This window comes from Zingiber officinale, chromosome 6A (assembly GCF_018446385.1).
Source record: "Zingiber officinale cultivar Zhangliang chromosome 6A, Zo_v1.1, whole genome shotgun sequence".
Taxonomy (NCBI): Eukaryota; Viridiplantae; Streptophyta; class Magnoliopsida; order Zingiberales; family Zingiberaceae; genus Zingiber; species Zingiber officinale.
In genome coordinates, this window is record NC_055997.1 from 130,480,823 (window position 1) to 130,499,381 (window position 18,559).

General features: G+C 36.0%; 3 protein-coding genes across 4 annotated transcripts; 2 read left to right on the forward strand and 1 right to left on the reverse strand.

Moving 5' to 3' along the window:
- The first annotated feature begins 865 nt into the window (after window positions 1-865).
- Window positions 866-9,316, forward strand: LOC121998091 (DEAD-box ATP-dependent RNA helicase 20). Of its 2 annotated transcripts, XM_042552841.1 has the most exons (11): window positions 868-1,060; window positions 1,144-1,394; window positions 1,902-2,081; window positions 2,174-2,335; window positions 3,674-3,828; window positions 4,648-4,740; window positions 4,840-4,925; window positions 5,001-5,104; window positions 5,409-5,531; window positions 5,608-5,838; window positions 8,977-9,316. In XM_042552841.1, exons 1-11 carry the CDS (start codon window positions 1,005-1,007, stop codon window positions 9,024-9,026), a joined length of 1,491 nt encoding a protein of 496 aa, XP_042408775.1. In that variant the 5' UTR covers window positions 868-1,004; the 3' UTR covers window positions 9,027-9,316. The 2 variants fall into 2 exon arrangements, with proteins under 2 accessions (XP_042408776.1, XP_042408775.1); XM_042552842.1 differs by lacking the exon at window positions 5,409-5,531 and having other exon boundaries at window positions 866-1,060; window positions 5,001-5,227.
- A 926-nt stretch (window positions 9,317-10,242) lies between these two features.
- On the reverse strand, window positions 10,243-14,814 carry LOC121998092 (heterogeneous nuclear ribonucleoprotein 1-like). The gene is made up of 7 exons (XM_042552843.1): window positions 14,659-14,814; window positions 14,282-14,586; window positions 14,073-14,113; window positions 12,101-12,264; window positions 11,901-12,003; window positions 11,660-11,829; window positions 10,243-10,838 (listed from the first exon to the last, which is right to left on the reverse strand). The coding sequence occupies exons 2-7, from the start codon at window positions 14,554-14,556 to the stop codon at window positions 10,455-10,457; spliced, it is 1,137 nt and encodes a 378-aa protein (XP_042408777.1). The 5' UTR covers window positions 14,557-14,586; window positions 14,659-14,814; the 3' UTR covers window positions 10,243-10,454.
- Window positions 14,815-15,614: 800 nt separating this feature from the next.
- LOC121994419 (EPIDERMAL PATTERNING FACTOR-like protein 2) lies at window positions 15,615-16,837 on the forward strand. Its single transcript, XM_042548461.1, has 2 exons — window positions 15,615-16,494; window positions 16,594-16,837. The coding sequence occupies exons 1-2, from the start codon at window positions 16,386-16,388 to the stop codon at window positions 16,779-16,781; spliced, it is 297 nt and encodes a 98-aa protein (XP_042404395.1). The 5' UTR covers window positions 15,615-16,385; the 3' UTR covers window positions 16,782-16,837.
- The last annotated feature ends 1,722 nt before the right edge of the window (window positions 16,838-18,559 follow it).

An 18,559-nucleotide genomic window follows, 5' to 3' on the forward strand; every position in this document is an offset into this window, starting at 1 on the left:
CAATTTACATTGATTAATTTTAGAAGTGATTATTGAACTTATAAAAATTTTCTTTTAATTATCACAAATTAAAAAGGTTTTATAGTGGATGCACTATTAGTTTTAGTTGTTTATTAAAAAAAATTATTAATGAATTTACTGGAATCGGAAGAAATCGTGTAGATTTTTGATAGCAGGAAAGAACTTGATGTTCCATAAAAACTATTAGATTAGCAAAGTAAATATTTAATTTAAATCTTCTATAATTTTTTTTTAAAAATTCTTTTTTTATTATTTATTCAAGTAAACATTTTAGAGAAAATAAATATTTTTAAACACCAAAATTAATTATAGCCAAAAAAAAATTCTTTTTTTATTATTTATTCAAGTAAACATTTTAGAGAAAATAAATATTTTTAAACACCAAAATTAATTATAGCCCCCAATTCAAGCAAATTTTGGAATTTAAATTTATATTGTTTATTGAAAATCTTACTAAATTCAAATTGAGATTAAGCTTTATTATATTTAATTAGTGATTGTATATGTACATGAATAATTTTTTTAAAAGAATAAATAAAATTTAGATAAATTAACTAATTAACTAATAAATTTATTTATTATTTATGAGATTAGTATATAAAAGATAACGAGCTTTCATATATAATAAATTTATTATGTACTGGATAATGAATTATTAAAAAAACTTATAATATATATATTCTTAATATTTAAATTAATATAAATGAGGTTTATGTATAAATACATAATTTTAGTGTAATTCAAAATCAATTCAGATGTTGCAATCTAGAAGATTATGGGCCCAACTGAATATTTGCTTTTCGACTAAGTCAAAATAAACATGGTTAACTCCTGAAGGCCCCCTTGAATGTTCAATTTCCAACTTCTCCCCTCGACACAAAAGCCCTATTTCGCTCTGCTCTATCTCCACCCTCCGCAGAGTTCAGGCGAAGCGACGACGAGATCGTGATCTCTTCAGGTTTTCTTAGAGCAACGCAATCGGGATGAGCCGCTACGACGGTCGCGCCTCCGACCCCGGCTCCTACCGCGAACGGAGAAGGTAATCCTGAGTCCATCCTGTAACCCTAAACCCAGAGAAAAATGAAACGGTGGGGTTTCATGTTGTTTTTCTGCCCGTTTCAGCGATACGGGACTGGGAAGCGGTTCTCAGAGCTACATCAGGGGATTCGAGTCCTCTGGCAAGCGAGACACGGGAGGCGCCGCGGACTTGGACCTGCTGACCCCCTTCGAGAAGAACTTCTATGTGGAGTCGCCCTCCGTGGTCGCCATGAACGAGGAGGAGGTGGAAGCGTATCGCAGGAAGAGGGAGATAACAGTGGAGGGTCGCGACGTCCCCAAGCCGGTCAGAGAGTTTCGGGACGTTGGATTTCCAGGTTCTTCTTCTATCCTACTAAATTAGTTGTTTGCTTTTAACTCTATTTCCAGTGTCTCTATCTACTGCTTATCGAGGACGACTAGCTTTTGCTGAAATGATACTACTTGTTGCTCATTTACGCCTGCATCCAAAGGTGACCTTTTTTTTTCCTCCCTCTGGGCTCTGGACCAATTCGGATTTTAAACTTACTTGATTGTTTCTTTTTTTATTCCTTTGTTGGATTTTGATTTCAGTTCCATACTGATTCTTGGAGCAGAAATTAATTTCACTCATCACCTCGTGGATTTTGCTTGCCTATTATTCAATTCTGTAGATTGTTTCTGTTCTGTTATCAATCTTTTACTAGAGTGTTCTTGTTGGTAGATAACTAGATATAGTTTGGTGTTTTATGAATTCATAACTCCATTGTAGAATTTGTTTGGTACATCGTTATTATCTAAGAAAGTTCTTCGCTTTTTTTTTTTTTTACATTGGGTAACTTTATCTGTTATCAATGACTTTCCAGAATATGTAATGCAAGAAATAGAGAGAGCTGGATTTGTTGAACCGACTCCTATTCAAGCACAAGGGTGGCCGATGGCTTTAAAGGGCCGTGACCTCATTGGTATTGCTGAAACAGGCTCTGGGAAGACACTTGCTTATCTGTTACCTGCAATTGTCCATGTAAATGCACAGCCAGTCTTAGGTATAGAAATTGACCTATTTGTCTATTATTTGTTAACTACACTTCTTATTACTTATTGCGTATAACTTGTTCCTCATTTGTACCATTTTTAGCTCTTGGCGATGGACCAATTGTTTTAGTCTTGGCTCCAACCCGTGAACTTGCTGTCCAGATCCAACAAGAAGCAACAAAGTTTGGAGCTTCCTCAAAGATAAAGAACACTTGTATCTATGGTGGGGTTCCGAAGGGACCTCAAGTTCGAGACCTTCAAAAAGGTGCACATACATGACTTCACATTCTCTCTTGTTTTTATAGAAGATAAACTTACCTATACTTAATTGCAATTCACTAGATCATTTTCCCTTTAGTTGTTGGGAAAATATTGGAATGCTATAGTTTCGGCTTTGGACTGTGACACACTTCAGTCTATATCCATTTGTATCTATTCTGGGAACATCAATAAATTTTAATTCTCTTAGATAAAAGTAGATTTCGATGCTAGTGTTTATGCTTTTAAATTTTTTTTAAAATGCTCAATTACCTAGTCTATTCTATGGTTTTCGAGTATTGTACTAATTGAATTTATTCTTTCATTTCCAACAAATATCTCCTATCCTATTAACATTCATAAACGTCATCGTCATCATCATAACCAAGCTACCACAACTTGTTTGGGTTGTGCAAATTAGAAATCAATTTATCCTTTGAATTTTGAATTGTAGTTGAGTCTGGTAATTGTACTATTATAGGTGTCAAAAAGTTGGTATTTTTTAGTTTGGTTGGAATTTCTTTTAATTTGGTCAGAGTATTTTGTATATGAGTTGTTGGTAAGTGTAAACAATTTGTTTCCTAAGTTGTTGAGTCATATTAGTCTACTAGGTAATTCTTACCAATTTATGTCATTTTATTTCCAATTTTAGTTGGGTTGGAGCCTTTTAAAAGGACCGCAACTCCCCCCTTGTAATAAATCATGTATTCAATAATATATTTTTTTTGATAAGTTTATTGTTCTCGAAGCTTGGTTCTCCAATACTTGTAAACTATAGCCACAGTTAAATTATGTGTTTACACTTTAGTAGCTTCAACACTAGTAATCTTATTATGAAACCTATCTTTTACCAAATAAATATGATTACTAGATACTCCACTACTCCAATATCTATTTGTATATAAATGTACCATCCTACTACTAGGTATCCCAGTACCATGCCATCATAGCTTAAATTGTATAAAACAATAATAAAATAAAACCAATATAATAAGAAGAAAAGAGAAGCAATTCAAGAGAAAAATTAATTGGAATATGTTATCAATGTTAAGAGGATATAATAAATTCAATGTAATTGAAAGGGTATGATTATGATTAATTCATGACAGATTATTGCATTAACTTAGGAAATGACCTCTTGCAAAGCAGGATAAAGTTATGTACAATAGACCCTTCCCTGGGTCCCCGCCTTGACGGGAGGTTCGTGCACCGAGTTGCCTTTTTTATTGCATTAACTCTAATGTTGATTTTGTGGTTATTGCCTTTTAAAAATCTTTTAAACCATTGCTTTAGTATGCTAATTTCCCTTGCAATTGCATATCTGGATAATGCTTTCTTCACTCAGGTGTTGAGATTGTCATTGCTACACCTGGACGTCTTATTGATATGCTGGAATCACATAATACAAATTTAAGAAGAGTAACTTATCTTGTTCTGGACGAGGCTGATCGAATGCTGGACATGGGCTTCGAACAACAGATTAGGAAAATTGTTTCCCAGGTACCTTTTTTTAAAAAAAAATTATTAGATTGAGAAGTTTGTATGTGGAGTTACTTCATTTTGTGTCAAACATTACAGATTAATGTAGTTTATTCCTCAATGGCTTGTAATGGCAATTTATCATCAGTTCTGTCTCAATATTTATTTTTTGAGAGGTATGCTTTAGTATGTAAAATGTAATGTGGCAAAATATAGGAATAAATTTGTTATAGTCTTGCAGGTATCACTATCTAGAATGAGTATGAACGTTTTCTTGTTTTCTCTTCTTAGCATTGAAGCTCATGGTCATGGGCAACCTTTTATATAACTATGCTATCTAAGTTGGCTTGCTTTTCATCTTATCTTTTCCTCTTGGTAGTGAACCTACAGATAGGTAATCTTTTCTTTATAATTTATAATCAAACAAGTTGATTCTGGTAGTTTTTTTTATTGGAGTAATCACGTGTTCTTATCTACAATATTCTAGATTTGTTTTGGTTTATATCTTGATGACTAACACCAAGATATTAACCGCATGTGTAGCTTTGATCAAGATGTGGTGCCGCTACTTTATTCATCATAAATCTCTTTATTGTGTTGAACTTACTGCAATCTCTAGATTCTCTACATTTGGGGTGAGCCTGAATGTCTTCTGTAAAATCACAAGTTGCCACAAGTTCTTGACCTGTTTAAACTAAAATATGAACCAACACATTTATCATTCTAATATTGGACTTCTTAGTTAATCTAGTCATTTAAAGTTTAGAATTTTTCTCTAGAAGACTGAATTTGATTATATGTTTTTTATTCTTATTGTCACTTCCTCTTTCTTTATGGTAGATTCGCCCAGATCGCCAAACTCTTTACTGGAGTGCTACTTGGCCCAAGGAGGTTGAGCAACTTGCAATGCAGTTTCTCTACAACCCATACAAGGTAATGTATTGTTCTTTGTTGCTGAACCAATCAACAGTTGAATTCACTGTGCTATATTTTTTTGCTACATCTCATCGAATCAATTATCTCTTGCTTTAGGTGATTATTGGTTCTATTGACTTGAAAGCCAATCATGCGATACACCAACGGGTGGAGATTGTCTCAGAGAACCAGAAATATAACAAGTATGATGCATTTAAATCAATTGTTTTACTGTCATGGTGGTGGAATGACATGTAGATAAAAATTCCTTTTGTCAGATTGGTTAATCTGTTGGACGACATAATGGATGGCAGCCGAATTTTGATATTTATGGACACCAAGAAGGGCTGTGATCAGATCACAAGACAGCTACGTTTGGATGGTTGGCCTGCTCTATCTATCCATGGGGATAAAAGTCAAGCTGAAAGAGATTGGGTTCTCTCAGAATTTAAATCAGGGAAGAGTCCCATAATGACTGCTACTGATGTTGCTGCTCGTGGTTTGGGTATACCTCTTCATAATTGAGGTGATATTCTGTCAGCAAAATGAGGATTAACATTTTCTTTTGCATCTCATTACAGATGTGAAGGATGTGAAATATGTGATCAACTATGACTTTCCTGGTTCTTTGGAGGATTATGTGCACCGAATTGGCAGAACGGGAAGAGCACAGCTACGTTTGGATGGTTGGCCTGCTCTATCTATCCATGGGGATAAAAGTCAAGCTGAAAGAGATTGGGTTCTCTCAGAATTTAAATCAGGGAAGAGTCCCATAATGACTGCTACTGATGTTGCTGCTCGTGGTTTGGGTATACCTCTTCATAATTGAGGTGATATTCTGTCAGCAAAATGAGGATTAACATTTTCTTTTGCATCTCATTACAGATGTGAAGGATGTGAAATATGTGATCAACTATGACTTTCCTGGTTCTTTGGAGGATTATGTGCACCGAATTGGCAGAACGGGAAGAGCTGGGGCTAAAGGCACAGCATATACATTCTTCACTGCAGCTAATGCAAGATTTGCTAAAGATCTCATCAAGATTTTAGAAGAAGCTGGACAGAAAGTTAGTCCCGAACTTGCCAAATTAGGTCGTGGTGCTCCCCCTCCTCCAGGTATGTTCTAGACAATGCCCTGCTCATGTAAATCTTTCTGAATGCTGAACGAACAAAAAGTTATATATTCTAGTTGGGATCTTTGCTTTTTTTAATTTCTCATTTACATTAGGTTGGATAAGAACAAATATTATAGGAAAATTAATGATCTGTGGTTTGAAACATGGAAGATAGAAACGCTCACTAATAAAGCAATGGAGGTAGTCGATACAATAATTAGGAGAAAAATTAATGTTTTGTGTGTGCAAGAGATAAAATAGGTAGGAGAGAAGACAAAGATAATAGAGAATTCGGATTTTATGTTATGGTACACATGAAAGAGTAAAACAAGATATGAAGTAGGTATTGTTGTAAATAGTTCGCTAAAAGACAAAGTAGTAGTAGTTAGAAAGGAGATAGGATCATAGCTCTAATGGCGAAAGAAACTATTAATGTAATTGGCATATATGGATCTCAAATCGAATTTAGATGAACACACCAAATTTAGATTTGGGATGATTTAGATGAGGTATTATAAAATATTCTGCCAATCGAAATGATTTTAATATGAGGAGATCTAAATGAACATGTAGGAGTGAAAAATGAGGAATATAATAGAATACATTGGGTTATGAGTTTGGAACAAGAAATGAAGAAGGGAAATTATATTGGAATTTGCATATGACTTTATATTAGTTCATACATTTTTTTAGAAAATAGAAGAACGCTTGGTCATGTTCAAAAGCATGAATAATAAATCACAAATTGACTTTCTTATGGTTAGAAGAATGCTAGAAAGATTTGAAAAGATTGTAATGTCATTTCCGGAGAAAATTCAACTACCTAACATAGGTTAGTAGTGTTAGATATATGTTTCAAGCATAATATCCATAGAAGAAAAGTATTTACGACTTTTAGAATTACATGATGGAAGTTAAAGGATACGAAACAAAACATATCCAAGGACAGGGTAAGATTATAAATATTATGAGAAATATATGGTGACTCGATGTGGAAAAAGATGATATCAAAGTTGAAAATAGTAGCCAAGAGTATACTCAATGAGTCAAAGAGAGTGCACCATCAAGTAAATAATTTTGGTGGTGTAATGAGAATGTACAGTAGAAAGTGAAGGAAAAATAAATAGCCCATAAGGAATTATATACTTTTAAGAACGAGAAAAATTAAAAAAAAATATACAATAATCAAGAAAGATGTCAAGAAAGCAATAAATGAAGCTAAGAATGAAACTTTTCAACACTTATATCGAAAATTGGATACAAAAGAAGGGGAAATAGACATTTATAGAATAGTTAAACCAAGAGAGGAAAATAAGAGATTTTGTCCAAATAAGTTGTATGAAAGATGAATGCAATAGGGTATTAGTAAATGATGAGGAAATAAAAGAGCTATGAAAAATGTATTTTCATTAACTTTTTAATGAAAGTTTAGATAATCAACTTAATTTAAGTAATTCAAATATGTATAAAAATTTAAATTTTTATCGTATAATGCAAACTTAAGAAGTAGAGCAAACTTTCAATGATGCAAAATGAAAAAAAAAAGTTGGAGCGGATGATATTCTGATAGAGGTATGGAAGTGTCTTGAGAAACAATGTATTGAATGATTCACAAAGTTATTCAATTTGATATTGAAAATTAAAAAAATGTTTAATCAATGGAGGGTAAGTACTCTAATTCTCTTATATAAGAATAAATGAGACGTGTAAAATTGTGCAAACTATAGGGGTATTAAACTAATAAGTCGTATCATGAAAATTTGAAAAAGAGTAATAGAAAAAAAAAATTAAGGAAGGAAACCACGGTGATTGAAAATTAATTTAAATTTATTACTGGGGAGGTTGACAATAAAAGTTATACATTTTCTGAGACAACTAATTGAAAATTATAGAGAATAAAAACAAGACTTACATGTGATATTCGTCAATCTAGAAAAAGCTTATGATAGAGTTTTAAGCAAAATTATATGCAGAACTCTAGAAGAGAGAGGTGTTAGCATAATGTTTATTGAATTAATTAAGGATATATGTAAGGATGTAATGACAAAAGTGAAAAATTTATGCTAATTAATCGAAGCATTTCCCATAAAAATAGGATTACATCAAAGATCAGCTCTAAGACCCTATCTTTTTACACTAATATTGGATGAACTCACTAGACACATCCAAGATACGATGATGCATGTTGTTTGTAGATGATATTATTTTGGTAGATGAGACACGCGAACGAGTAAATGTTAAATTTGAATCTTGATGGGAAATGTTAGAAGTGAAAGGTTTTACACTTAGTAAATATAGAATATATGAAATTTAAGTTTAACAATATTAGATGTAATAAGATAATTGTTAAGATAGAAGATGACGAATTGTCTCTATTTGAGAGTTTTAAGTATTTAGAATCGTTTTTGTAAACGGATAAAGGGATTGAGAAAGATGTCTTACATATAATACAAACGAAATGATTGAAATAAAGAAGAGTTTCAATCGTTCTTTGTGATTGTAAAGTATCTCTAAGACTTAAAGGAAAATTTTATAAAACGGTAGTTAGACCTGTTATATTATATGAAGCTGAATGTTGTGCTATAATACGAGCACATGAGTAAAAGATAAGAGTTGCATAGATGATGATGTTAAGGTGGATATATGGACATACAAGGATGGATAAGATAAGAAATGAGAATATTAGAGAAAAAGTCGGAGTTGCATCTATTAAGGGAAAGCTCTAGGAGATACATTTAAGATGGTACGGACATGTAACGAATCAATAAATGTTCTAATTAGGCGATATGAAATTATGATAAATATCTATATCAAATGAGGAAGATGAAGATTTGACAAGATAAAATTTATTTAAATATAAATGATGATTTAGTAGGAGATAGAGTAGAATGATCTTTATAGTCACTTCATCTAGTGAGAGAAGACTTGACTAGAGTTGTTATCACATTACTTCTGAACCCCAACCTTAAACAAATCATTTTGACATAAGTTAATTGTCGTTCTGCTGTAAATTTTAGTGGGATAACCATCTCGAATTGTCCATATTTCCACCAAATGCCTTGGTTGTTTCTCATTCACTGGACTTGTTTTGGCATCAAGGATCAATCAAAATTATGGGCTGGTTATCTGGTTTGTGCAGTTCACGGTGGATTCAGAGATCGTTATGGAAGCAACCGATCTTGGAGCTGACATTTGAAGGAAGAAAAGAGGAAATTGGCCGGTTAAATTCCAAGTAAGGGAGTGGGGATTCCTCACCTGCAATTTCTAGATCGGATAACCATACTGTATGAATAATTGTGATTTTCTAATGTAGTAGTAATAGTAGTTGCTCTTTTACATTGTCTACCACTTTCCTTACTGCTTAAGGGTTAAATGGATGTTTTTGTATTCGTACAAATACATCTCATGGAGAAGATTATTTGATGGACAAACAAGATGGATAAGCATCATTCGATAATATTAAGAGCTCTTGATGGACACACTTTGTTATTTTATCATATAATATTATATTTTAAACATATGATTTTATTGTATATACAATAGAATTGTTAGGCCTAAATCTGCAGATAATAGTTGAGTATTTTTGGATTTCTCCGGTATTATTTTTCTGATTCCTCTTCATACTGGCCTCTTATATGGGCCGTTATTTCTGAATTACCCTTGTTCCAAAACGAAATCTCTAGGTATGGAATGTAACTGAAAGGATGAGGTAATGGAGTTTAACCAAAGTGATTATTCTTGTGGGTATGGAAAAAAAGAAGCCCCAGTTATCAGTCCTATAATTTTTATAGATCCCCTCAATTAGGTATTTTGATTTAATTCAGCCATCAGATTAAAATATTTTAATTATACAGCTTAAAATTCATGATAAACATTATGCATTACATTGATAAAGGTTTTATGGTTTTTATATGAATGAGCGATGAGAAAGGCCTGCTCTAGTGGTCAAGCGATCCCTCGTAAAATGTCAATTCCCGCCTCGACCTCCATCTGAAACACAATGATCGATGTGATTTCCACTTGCACTTTTTGAGTAAATCCTCCATATAGTAAAACATAATCTTCCCATACTCAACTTTGGTTCAATCAAAAGAATGTTTGTAAGGGATTCACATAAAGCACCGACTTATTTTCTTGATAAGATTTTGTAAGAGATTTACTATTCTGAATATTTTATAAGATAATAACCAAAGGAAAGCGAAACAATTTTTTTTATAAAAAATATGAATTAATTGATCAATGTTTTTTTTTTACTACAATGCATGGGCGACAATGAAACTTTCCTGCAACAAAAATATTTTAAACCTAATACAGATTATAAGACAATTATGGGGCAAGCTTTAGTGGGTATGTCATAGACTCAAATTTTTGGATTAGCAACAATTCAGTAGACAAGTCAAGAACAAAGCTAAAAGGATTCACCATCAATAAAATTGCAATCTCTCAATCATATATATGTTTGGAATAATGTTGTTGCAACACTCGGCTCTCTTGGGCATTTCTCGAGAACAAGAGCTGTAAGCAGTTTAGTTGGATAGATCAGATTGATCGTCATCATGTAAGTCTACATCAGCGAACCCATAAATGCTCTTCGATAGTTTGCTTCATAACAATAATTCATTTGGTGTATGGGTGGTACCTGCTTCCGTAACCTCCTCCTCTGCCACTGCCACTGCCATAACTACCATACCACCCACCGTAGCCACCTGGGCCACCGTACATATTGCTGCCGTTGAATCCGCCACCTCCATACATGTAGCCACCATAGTTAGCTACGTAACCAGCGCCATAACTAGGAACACCACCATAGCCATAGCCTCTGCCATAACCATAACTTGTGCCGCCGCCGCCGCCATAATACATGTCATAACGACCACCACCAAAGCCATAAGAGTTTGCTCGGTATCCACTGCTGCTTCCACTGCGAGCATCATAACTGGCCCTCTCGTTCATTCTCGGATTGCCACCTGATCTCTTTGGTTCGGCCCGCTTGATTTCAACCTGCAGTTGAAAAAATTGGTCTTTGGAATCCTAGTGCAGAACTTACCAATATTTTCAGAACTACACTGGGTCTAGTTTTTTCATATTTCATTTTTCAAATCAGTCTTTCAGAAGCCACATGATTACAATTTACAGACTAGAAAATTAAAATGAAAACTAACGCCTTTTTAGCACAATTGAATAACAATAAAATTTATCTTTTTAGAAAAAAGGCACGTTTTATATTTCAACAAAATATCAATAAAAAAAATACTATCGAAGATCTCAAAAAATGGCAACAGACAAAGAAAATTGCCTACTTTTTCATAAGCAAACGTACTCTTAATAGATAATCTTCTTATTCTGCAAGACTTAAACGAAACTACTATCCACATTTGAGATTGCCCTGATTTGCTGCTGAGATGATAGATTTCGTTCACTTTTGTCATGAAACTTGAATGTATTTCCACTTAATTTAACAAACTGGAGGAAAAACAATTTAACCATTTTAAATTATGAAAATTAGCATCACTGGCATTACCACATTTATTCTTATTAGTTTAAACTAAACTCATGCTATGCTGTTTTATTAAAATTACATACTCAAATTCCTTGCCATAATCTTGACAATTTAATGCCATCTTTCATGTCTGTCCTTTTCCATTAGCTTCACATTTTAATTTCTTTTGATCACATCATTCCATTCAAATATGTTAATGCAAAATAATGATCAGTAATTAATTCGGTGGCTTTTTATATAAGGTTTAAAGTTGAACAATAACACAGTAAAGTTATAACCCTTACTATTTTAAGAGAGACAAGCTTACTTATTGAAAGCTTACTTGTTTTCCGTCGAGATCATGCATCTTGCCCTTAGAAATAATTACATCAACAGATTCTTCATCTTTGAAGGTCACAAAACCAAAACCCCTTGATCGACCAGTAGCATGGTCAAACATTATTTGGTGATCAACTACTTCACCATACGTGGAAAAGTGTTCCTTAAGCTCATCTGTAATTTGTTTTATCGTGTTAATAAAAGCCATGATTAGGCAACATCTTATAACAAACATAACCTCTGACCTCCAGTTAGTGATGTGGGTATCCCTCCCACGAAGATTTTCTTTGTCTTGATTCCTGCTTTGGAAGGCATTTCTTCTCTTGGAACAGTTCTTTTAACTTCTACCTGAGCAAATCAATGAGTTGCAAAATCAATCAGTGAAGACTGTTCACAGAGTGAATGCTTAAAAAAAGGAAATTGTAGATATTCATAAGAAACCCACAGTTCTCCCGTCTATGACATGCTCATCCTCCAAAACCTTGTCAATAATAGATGGGTCAGCAAATGTGACAAACCCAAACCCTCTTGGCATGTGTGTGTTCTTGTCCATCATTATGACAGAATCAGTGATCTCCCCATACTTGCTGAAATGATTACTGAATGTTTCTGCAACAGCCAATAGGACAAAAGGCTGGCAGTTTACTCAACATATGAACCAAGAAAAGGAATACAGGACATGGTGAAAAATGAAAAATCATACAGGAGCTTCTTACAATGCCACCAGGATCAAGCAAGATTGCTTTCTTGTATTCAAGTTATCAGTTTTCCATATAGCTGTTAGTGCTAATAAATGAATGATTCAATCCTTCTTGAACATCTGAAGCATGTTTCTCAACCTTTTGTCATATTTATACTTCTTGTGTTCATTTAGTTTCCAAAATTTTGCATCTCTCCATAATCAACTAATTTGCTAGACTAGCAACTTATACAAATCTTCAGTGTTTGTTAGCAGAGAAATGTTGTATAGCCTAGGGAGCTACATTCTTTGACTGCTATTGAAAATTTGGAAGTCGCAAGTATTATGAAACAATGAGTTGTAATCTTCAGATAGAATGACATCCTCAACTATTTAAGTTTAATTGTGATGTTTCAACATTTCATCACTAACTTTATTATACTTAAGTATCAAGCATGAATTGCACAATGGAGCTACTAGAATGTTGGTCAACATGCGACCCTGTTGCCCCAGAGCAAGTTGCACCTTTAGTAACCTTTTATACAGCTTATAATACACAAATGTTCACTTAAACATAGACACACACGACTTTCAAACTACCATTATTTTTTGGCTTTATGAAGCTTGATAAAACTAAAATGTAATAATGCTACATGTTGAATGATAAATATGAAGTGTGAACTATCAGAAAGTCATTACGCAAACATATCATGACTTAACATCTCTCAAGTAGCAAGTACACTCAGTCAATCTTCATCTGGAAGCATCACGGCATGACTTTCACATGCAAAATACACATCCTTCCTAGTATATAATCTTCTAAAAACAAAGTTCTATTTTTAAAATAACTTATTTACAGCATATTTTGGGAAAGATAAAGAACTAGCAGTTTTAACTACAGGCCAAGTCACTTGTTTTGGTGTGCTAATAATTTTGCTTTGGTTAGTTTACATTATCTGTAAAATGCACCCTTAAAGTCAATTTAAAATCAATAACGTAAATCTGACAAACACCACACTTCATCAATTTAGATTTGACCACCAGTTATTAAGACAATTTTGCATAGATCCATATCATGGCTCAGGCTCATCAATATCCTATTATTTAACAGAACTCAAATATCTGCAGAAAATCATCTACAAGAGAAGCATAGGAGACTGTTACGGATCCCAAATCAACCATGCTTCCATGAAACTAGCAATCTAAACATTTGTAGTTAGTAACAAAAAATTATCACCAATTTTTGTGGAGGAAATCACAACGTTTGTATATGTCTTTATGCCTACAATTAAATTGAATTTATGCCTACAATTAAATTGAAAGAGAACTGGCTGTTTAATCAGATTCAATACTCAATTGCCACTGGGGATTCAGACTGTGAGTTTAAAATACAATGAATAATTAAGGAACAAGTTATGTTTTAAGCAATATCTATAGCAAGATACTACATAAGAAAATGAATAGCACCATAAACATAAATAACTGTAAATACAATGGAAATGTACAAAACCAGCCTAATAGAAATAAAATCATTACTTTAAACCATTCATATATATCCAGTTAGGGCATTTGATAGTAATATTTAACAAAGAATTTTAATTTAATCCCCAAATTCTAGTTATTTCCCCAAGATTAACACATCTAAATGACCAAAAAAAATGCTAACTGAATTGAGCAATAAAAATTGCTTGTAATATTCAAGTTAATAAAATGAAGGTTCTTAAGGGAATGGACATACCTTCCGCAGTATCCCAAGCAACACCGCCAACAAAGATTTTTCTACCACAAACAGAAAAGTAAAACGATTGGATCAATTTGTGTTCCAAGTCAACAAAAAGGCTCCTTGGCAGAGTTATCCAATCAAACTAAGTACGAATATAACAAGAAATGCTCGTTCAGGTTGATCTGAAAATAGTATATCGAAATTCCAAGGACCAAAACACTAACCCTGCTGAAGAGGAACCAGCATCAGCTTGCTTCATCTCCTCTCCACTGTTATCCACATTTTCCGATCTCTTCCGCGGTGTGATTCCACTTGTATCTCTATCTCCAACTCCTTCTCCTTCTACCGCACTACGACCGACGCCTCCGTCTCGGTCTCCCAATTCTTCTTCATCATCATCCACTTCTTCATATTCCTCGACCTCTTCTTCAATCTCCTCGACATCGTACTCGCCCTCGAACTCGTCGGCCCCGTTCTGGTTCCCCTCAGCGATCTCCATAAGTAGAGGCCGTTCCCTCGACCTAAGCACCTACAAAGTGTCGACTTTTACGAGCTACCGATCAAAGGCGCAACAGAAAGAGATCGATATCCTAGTTAGTACCTAGAATTTGAGGATTCAACTTCGCGTCGATAAAGAGTAAGATCCAACGCTAGGGTTTGGAAACGATTAAACGAAGATGAAGAAAACCCTAGCGAGCTCAAGCTCAGCCGCCGCTCGCAGTCTGGAAGACAGTCGGTACGTTATCCCGCTGGAGTATACTTAACAATCACAAGGTCGCGGCTCAGCGAACCAGACCGGTTCAGTGGACATTAAGACAGGAATAATTTCCATTGGTTCGAGTTCCCGCATTTCATTGGCTGCAACAATGGGGAATTGTGGGCCCCAGATAACTGACCATTAACAAGTAACCTTTGTGATCGGGTCGACCTTAATGTTAACCATGTAAGATGAATACAGTTCACTATTTGAAACCAGCCCAGATCCTCCGGACGGTAAAAAGTGGTCCAGGGGATAGTCCCTTGATCTGGATTGGTGAGAATGAATGGTCCCCATCTATTTTATGAATAGAGATCATCCCTTGAACCAATCTAAATCAAAGGACCATCCCCTGAATCACTTTTTACGGTCTAAAGAATCTGCCCTCATTTGAAACTGTCGATTCACAATTTAGATACGATTTATCATGGTTTAAAATTACTATATTATTTTTTTAAAAAAAAAATAATTTATAAAATTATTTGTATGTCATCGGATTTATTAAAAATAATTATAAAGTAAAAAATATTAATTAATTAATAAATAATTATAAATTAATATATAATAAATATGTATATATATTTTTAATTATTAAAATAATAATATAACCAAAGAAACTAACTAATATGCGAAATACATTAATAGCCCTAGTATAATTAGTTAGAATGTTTGCTTTTAATTTGGAAGATTCTAATTTGAATCATGTACCAATAAATTAATTATATATATATATATATATATATATATATATATATATATATTAAAAAAATACTAAAAACACAAATTTAAAAAAAAAAACACGCCGAACACGATTAATTTGCTTTCGAATCCGGGCCGGTTTCGTTTCCGGCCCGTTGACTGGACTACGGGCGCGGACCGGGTCTGATTCGGACCCGGCCCGGTCTGCATAGGGGCGCAGTGCTGGGTCGGCCGTCGGCAAGAAGACGAAAACTGGAGGGAATTGGGAAAGCGAGGTGGCGATGGTGAGATCTGTACGAGCCGTCCCAACAGCTTCCACCTCGCCTCAAGCTCCGTCCGGTGGCCGATTCCTCCGCCTCATCCAGGCCTCCACCGGTGACATCGAGACTGCAAGAGCACAACAAAATCCCACACTTCCCAATGCAATTTCCATTTCTCCTACCTCTGCAAGCGATGTGAAGAGGAACTGATATGACCGCCAGGCCATAATTGCCACTGCTGCCGAGGGATTGCGTGACTTGTTGGTTAATTTTCCTGCCATTCGAGAGTCTCTCTGCTGGCATTCGAACTCCCCCGAGCCTACTCCTTCATAGCCACTGCCATGGTGGTGAAATCACAGACCTTTTGATTGACAAGGGTGAAGAAGCGATCGCTTGTTCAAGGCATACGAGTGACCGGCTGATATAGACTGATCATATGGTACTTGAACTGAACTGATAATAAGTGGGATTGCAGGTTCTCGGAGAAAGGAAATTAAGCCGTTCGTTATTCTTCGATCGGCTACCTTTTTGAACCTTTTAAGTAGCAGACAGTAGGAAGGCAGGAAAGAACTAGGATTGAGTCCACGCAATTTAGAGATCATTGTGGGCATCATGCGGTGCTGGAAGTACAAAAGATTTGGTTTCTTTCTACTTGTGATCACACTCCGAATGAGCAGAGCTGCAGCTGGAACTGGAAGGCCTTCTCCGAGTGGGTTCCAGGGTAAGTAAATAAAATGCTTTTGCTGATGTAGAACAAATTTCTTTTCTTCAGCTAGCCAATTGAGTTGTGGTTTGTTGTTTGTTCTTGTGGATGTACAAGACGAGGAGTACAAGCACTTTGGTACGCTGGGCTCACGGCCGCCCATCTGTGAGCACAAATGTGCGGGGTGCGCGCCTTGCCGGGCCTTTCAGATTCCAACAAATATGAACCGGTTAGGGACTCAGTATGCTAACTACGAGCCTGAGAGTTGGAAATGCAAGTGTGGCTCCACATTTTATGATCCATAGCATGTACAAGGAATCCAAATGATAGATTTTATGGAGAGTTCAGTTGCTTCGGTCTGTGCAATGAGAAGTTTTGAGTTAAAAAAAGAATGTCGTTTACAGTTTTCCGAAACATTCTAAGTTCTGGATTAACCTCAGGATAATTTTAAAGTCCATCCTTTTTCGTGAATTAAATCATTCATACACGTCTCTGGTAATTCCTTCCATACAGATCTCTGTAGATGATTTCATATTCATTGTTGGATCAACTTCACAGAACAACCTCGGATCAGCAAGAATGGCAGATTGATAATCCTTCATCCTCATGTGCATCGCATAAAGGTAGTACAAGAGGATACACTAAGCTTCCATTAACGCAGGATGCCGTCTTATCCATCAAAAAGACGATATTATTGTTGTTGGATATTGCCTTAGTCAACCACTCTATCTGATTGGGAATAGAAAAAGACTTTTTTTGTTGTTTCGAAAATATCATTAATAATATGAGACCTACATAATGATACATTTTAATATAGGACAAGGTCAAGTTTCATTGATGAATCCATGGTGATCTAAATATAATTAAATTGTAATTATATGTGCTGAGAAGATCACTAAAATAAAAGAGAGTCTGCTCGCGTTTTTTACTTTAGGAAAGTGGAGCGTTGGGACATTTATAAAATTAAGCGTACTGTGTAGTTAATTTTAACTAGAGTTTTACCATTGCCCAATTGATAGTTGTTCATGGGCATTGCATGCTTCGCTTACGCATCATGCTCAATGATCCTGTCCGAGCGCTGAGTCGACGGACGCTAGAGACGTGGCACGCTCCGCTGTCTTCGATTGGTGGTGTAGATCTCCGGCGAACCTGCAAAGAAGCCGAGCGGGAGGGAATCCCGACGACGGCCCTCCGACGCTCAAGTCAGGTAACGAGAAATGAGAGAGGCAGCGTAACTGTGGCTACAGTGAAGATTTGCGCATACCTTCGTCGACGTCTAGGGGTCCTTATATAGGACCCCGGGGAGGTGCGGTCACGCTTCTTGATGCGTGCATGTTTCTCCAAATATACCTTAACGAGCCCATGTCAGAAAAGCACCTTTGACGCCATTCCGCAATCGTCCGAGCATATTCCGGATGTGACGGTGGAAGCTTCCACCGTACGATCCTGCGTACGGCTCGGCCGCCAACCCTGCTCCTTGTCGGCGGCAGATGTCTCGAGGATGATGTTATCCCCTGTCTTCTTTGTCCTCTTGCGTTCCCTGTCTGTTCCAGGGCTGAGCGGTTCAGCCGCTCGGCAGGCGTATCACTTCTGTCGCCGGTTATAGGTATCGGTCCGACCGGGAGGACTCCCGGTCGTATGCTCGGATGAGATTGCTTCTGCCTATCTCTGTTGCCTTGTGCCCCGACCGAACGGACAACCCGCTCGGCCTTGAAACCTTCTTACCTTGAGCATCGGAAACCCGACCCTTAGTCGAGTTGTCTTTCATTCGGCCCGGGGGATTCACGGCCGGTCGACCTGCTTCGTCCGGTCGGTCGGGTCTCAGCGTTGAATCTCTTGACTTTTGACCTCCACGTGTCGTTGACCTTCCGCCCACGAGGGTCCCCCGTCATTACCACCGGATCACATGCCTCCCCTTCAAGTCTAGTCGAAGGAGGCGCTAAGTCCGACTGACTGGACTGTCGGTCGGCCGGAGTGACACCGCTCTGCCACTTTCTGGAATGTTCCTCCTCACGGCCGCTCGACCTATTACTGCTACTAGCTTTGCAACCGTGTCAACGGTCAACACTGACGCCCTTCGGAT

Bases quoted from the DNA above. Each gene is read 5' to 3' on its own strand.
- LOC121998091 (XM_042552842.1), top strand. From the start codon at position 1,005: ATGAGCCGCTACGACGGTCGCGCCTCCGACCCCGGCTCCTACCGCGAA. The intron at 1,061-1,143 runs GTAATCCTGAGT...TGCCCGTTTCAG, and splicing joins TCCTACCGCGAACGGAGAAG to CGATACGGGACTGGGAAGCG. The intron at 4,926-5,000 runs GTATGATGCATT...TCCTTTTGTCAG, and splicing joins GAGAACCAGAAATATAACAA to ATTGGTTAATCTGTTGGACG.
- LOC121998092 (XM_042552843.1), bottom strand. From the start codon at position 14,556: ATGGAGATCGCTGAGGGGAACCAGAACGGGGCCGACGAGTTCGAGGGC. The intron at 11,830-11,900 runs GTCAGAGGTTAT...AACAAATTACAG, and splicing joins ACCCACATCACTAACTGGAG to ATGAGCTTAAGGAACACTTT. The intron at 10,839-11,659 runs GTAAGCTTTCAA...TTTCAACTGCAG, and splicing joins ATGATCTCGACGGAAAACAA to GTTGAAATCAAGCGGGCCGA.
- LOC121994419 (XM_042548461.1), top strand. From the start codon at position 16,386: ATGCGGTGCTGGAAGTACAAAAGATTTGGTTTCTTTCTACTTGTGATC. The intron at 16,495-16,593 runs GTAAGTAAATAA...TGGATGTACAAG, and splicing joins TTCTCCGAGTGGGTTCCAGG to ACGAGGAGTACAAGCACTTT.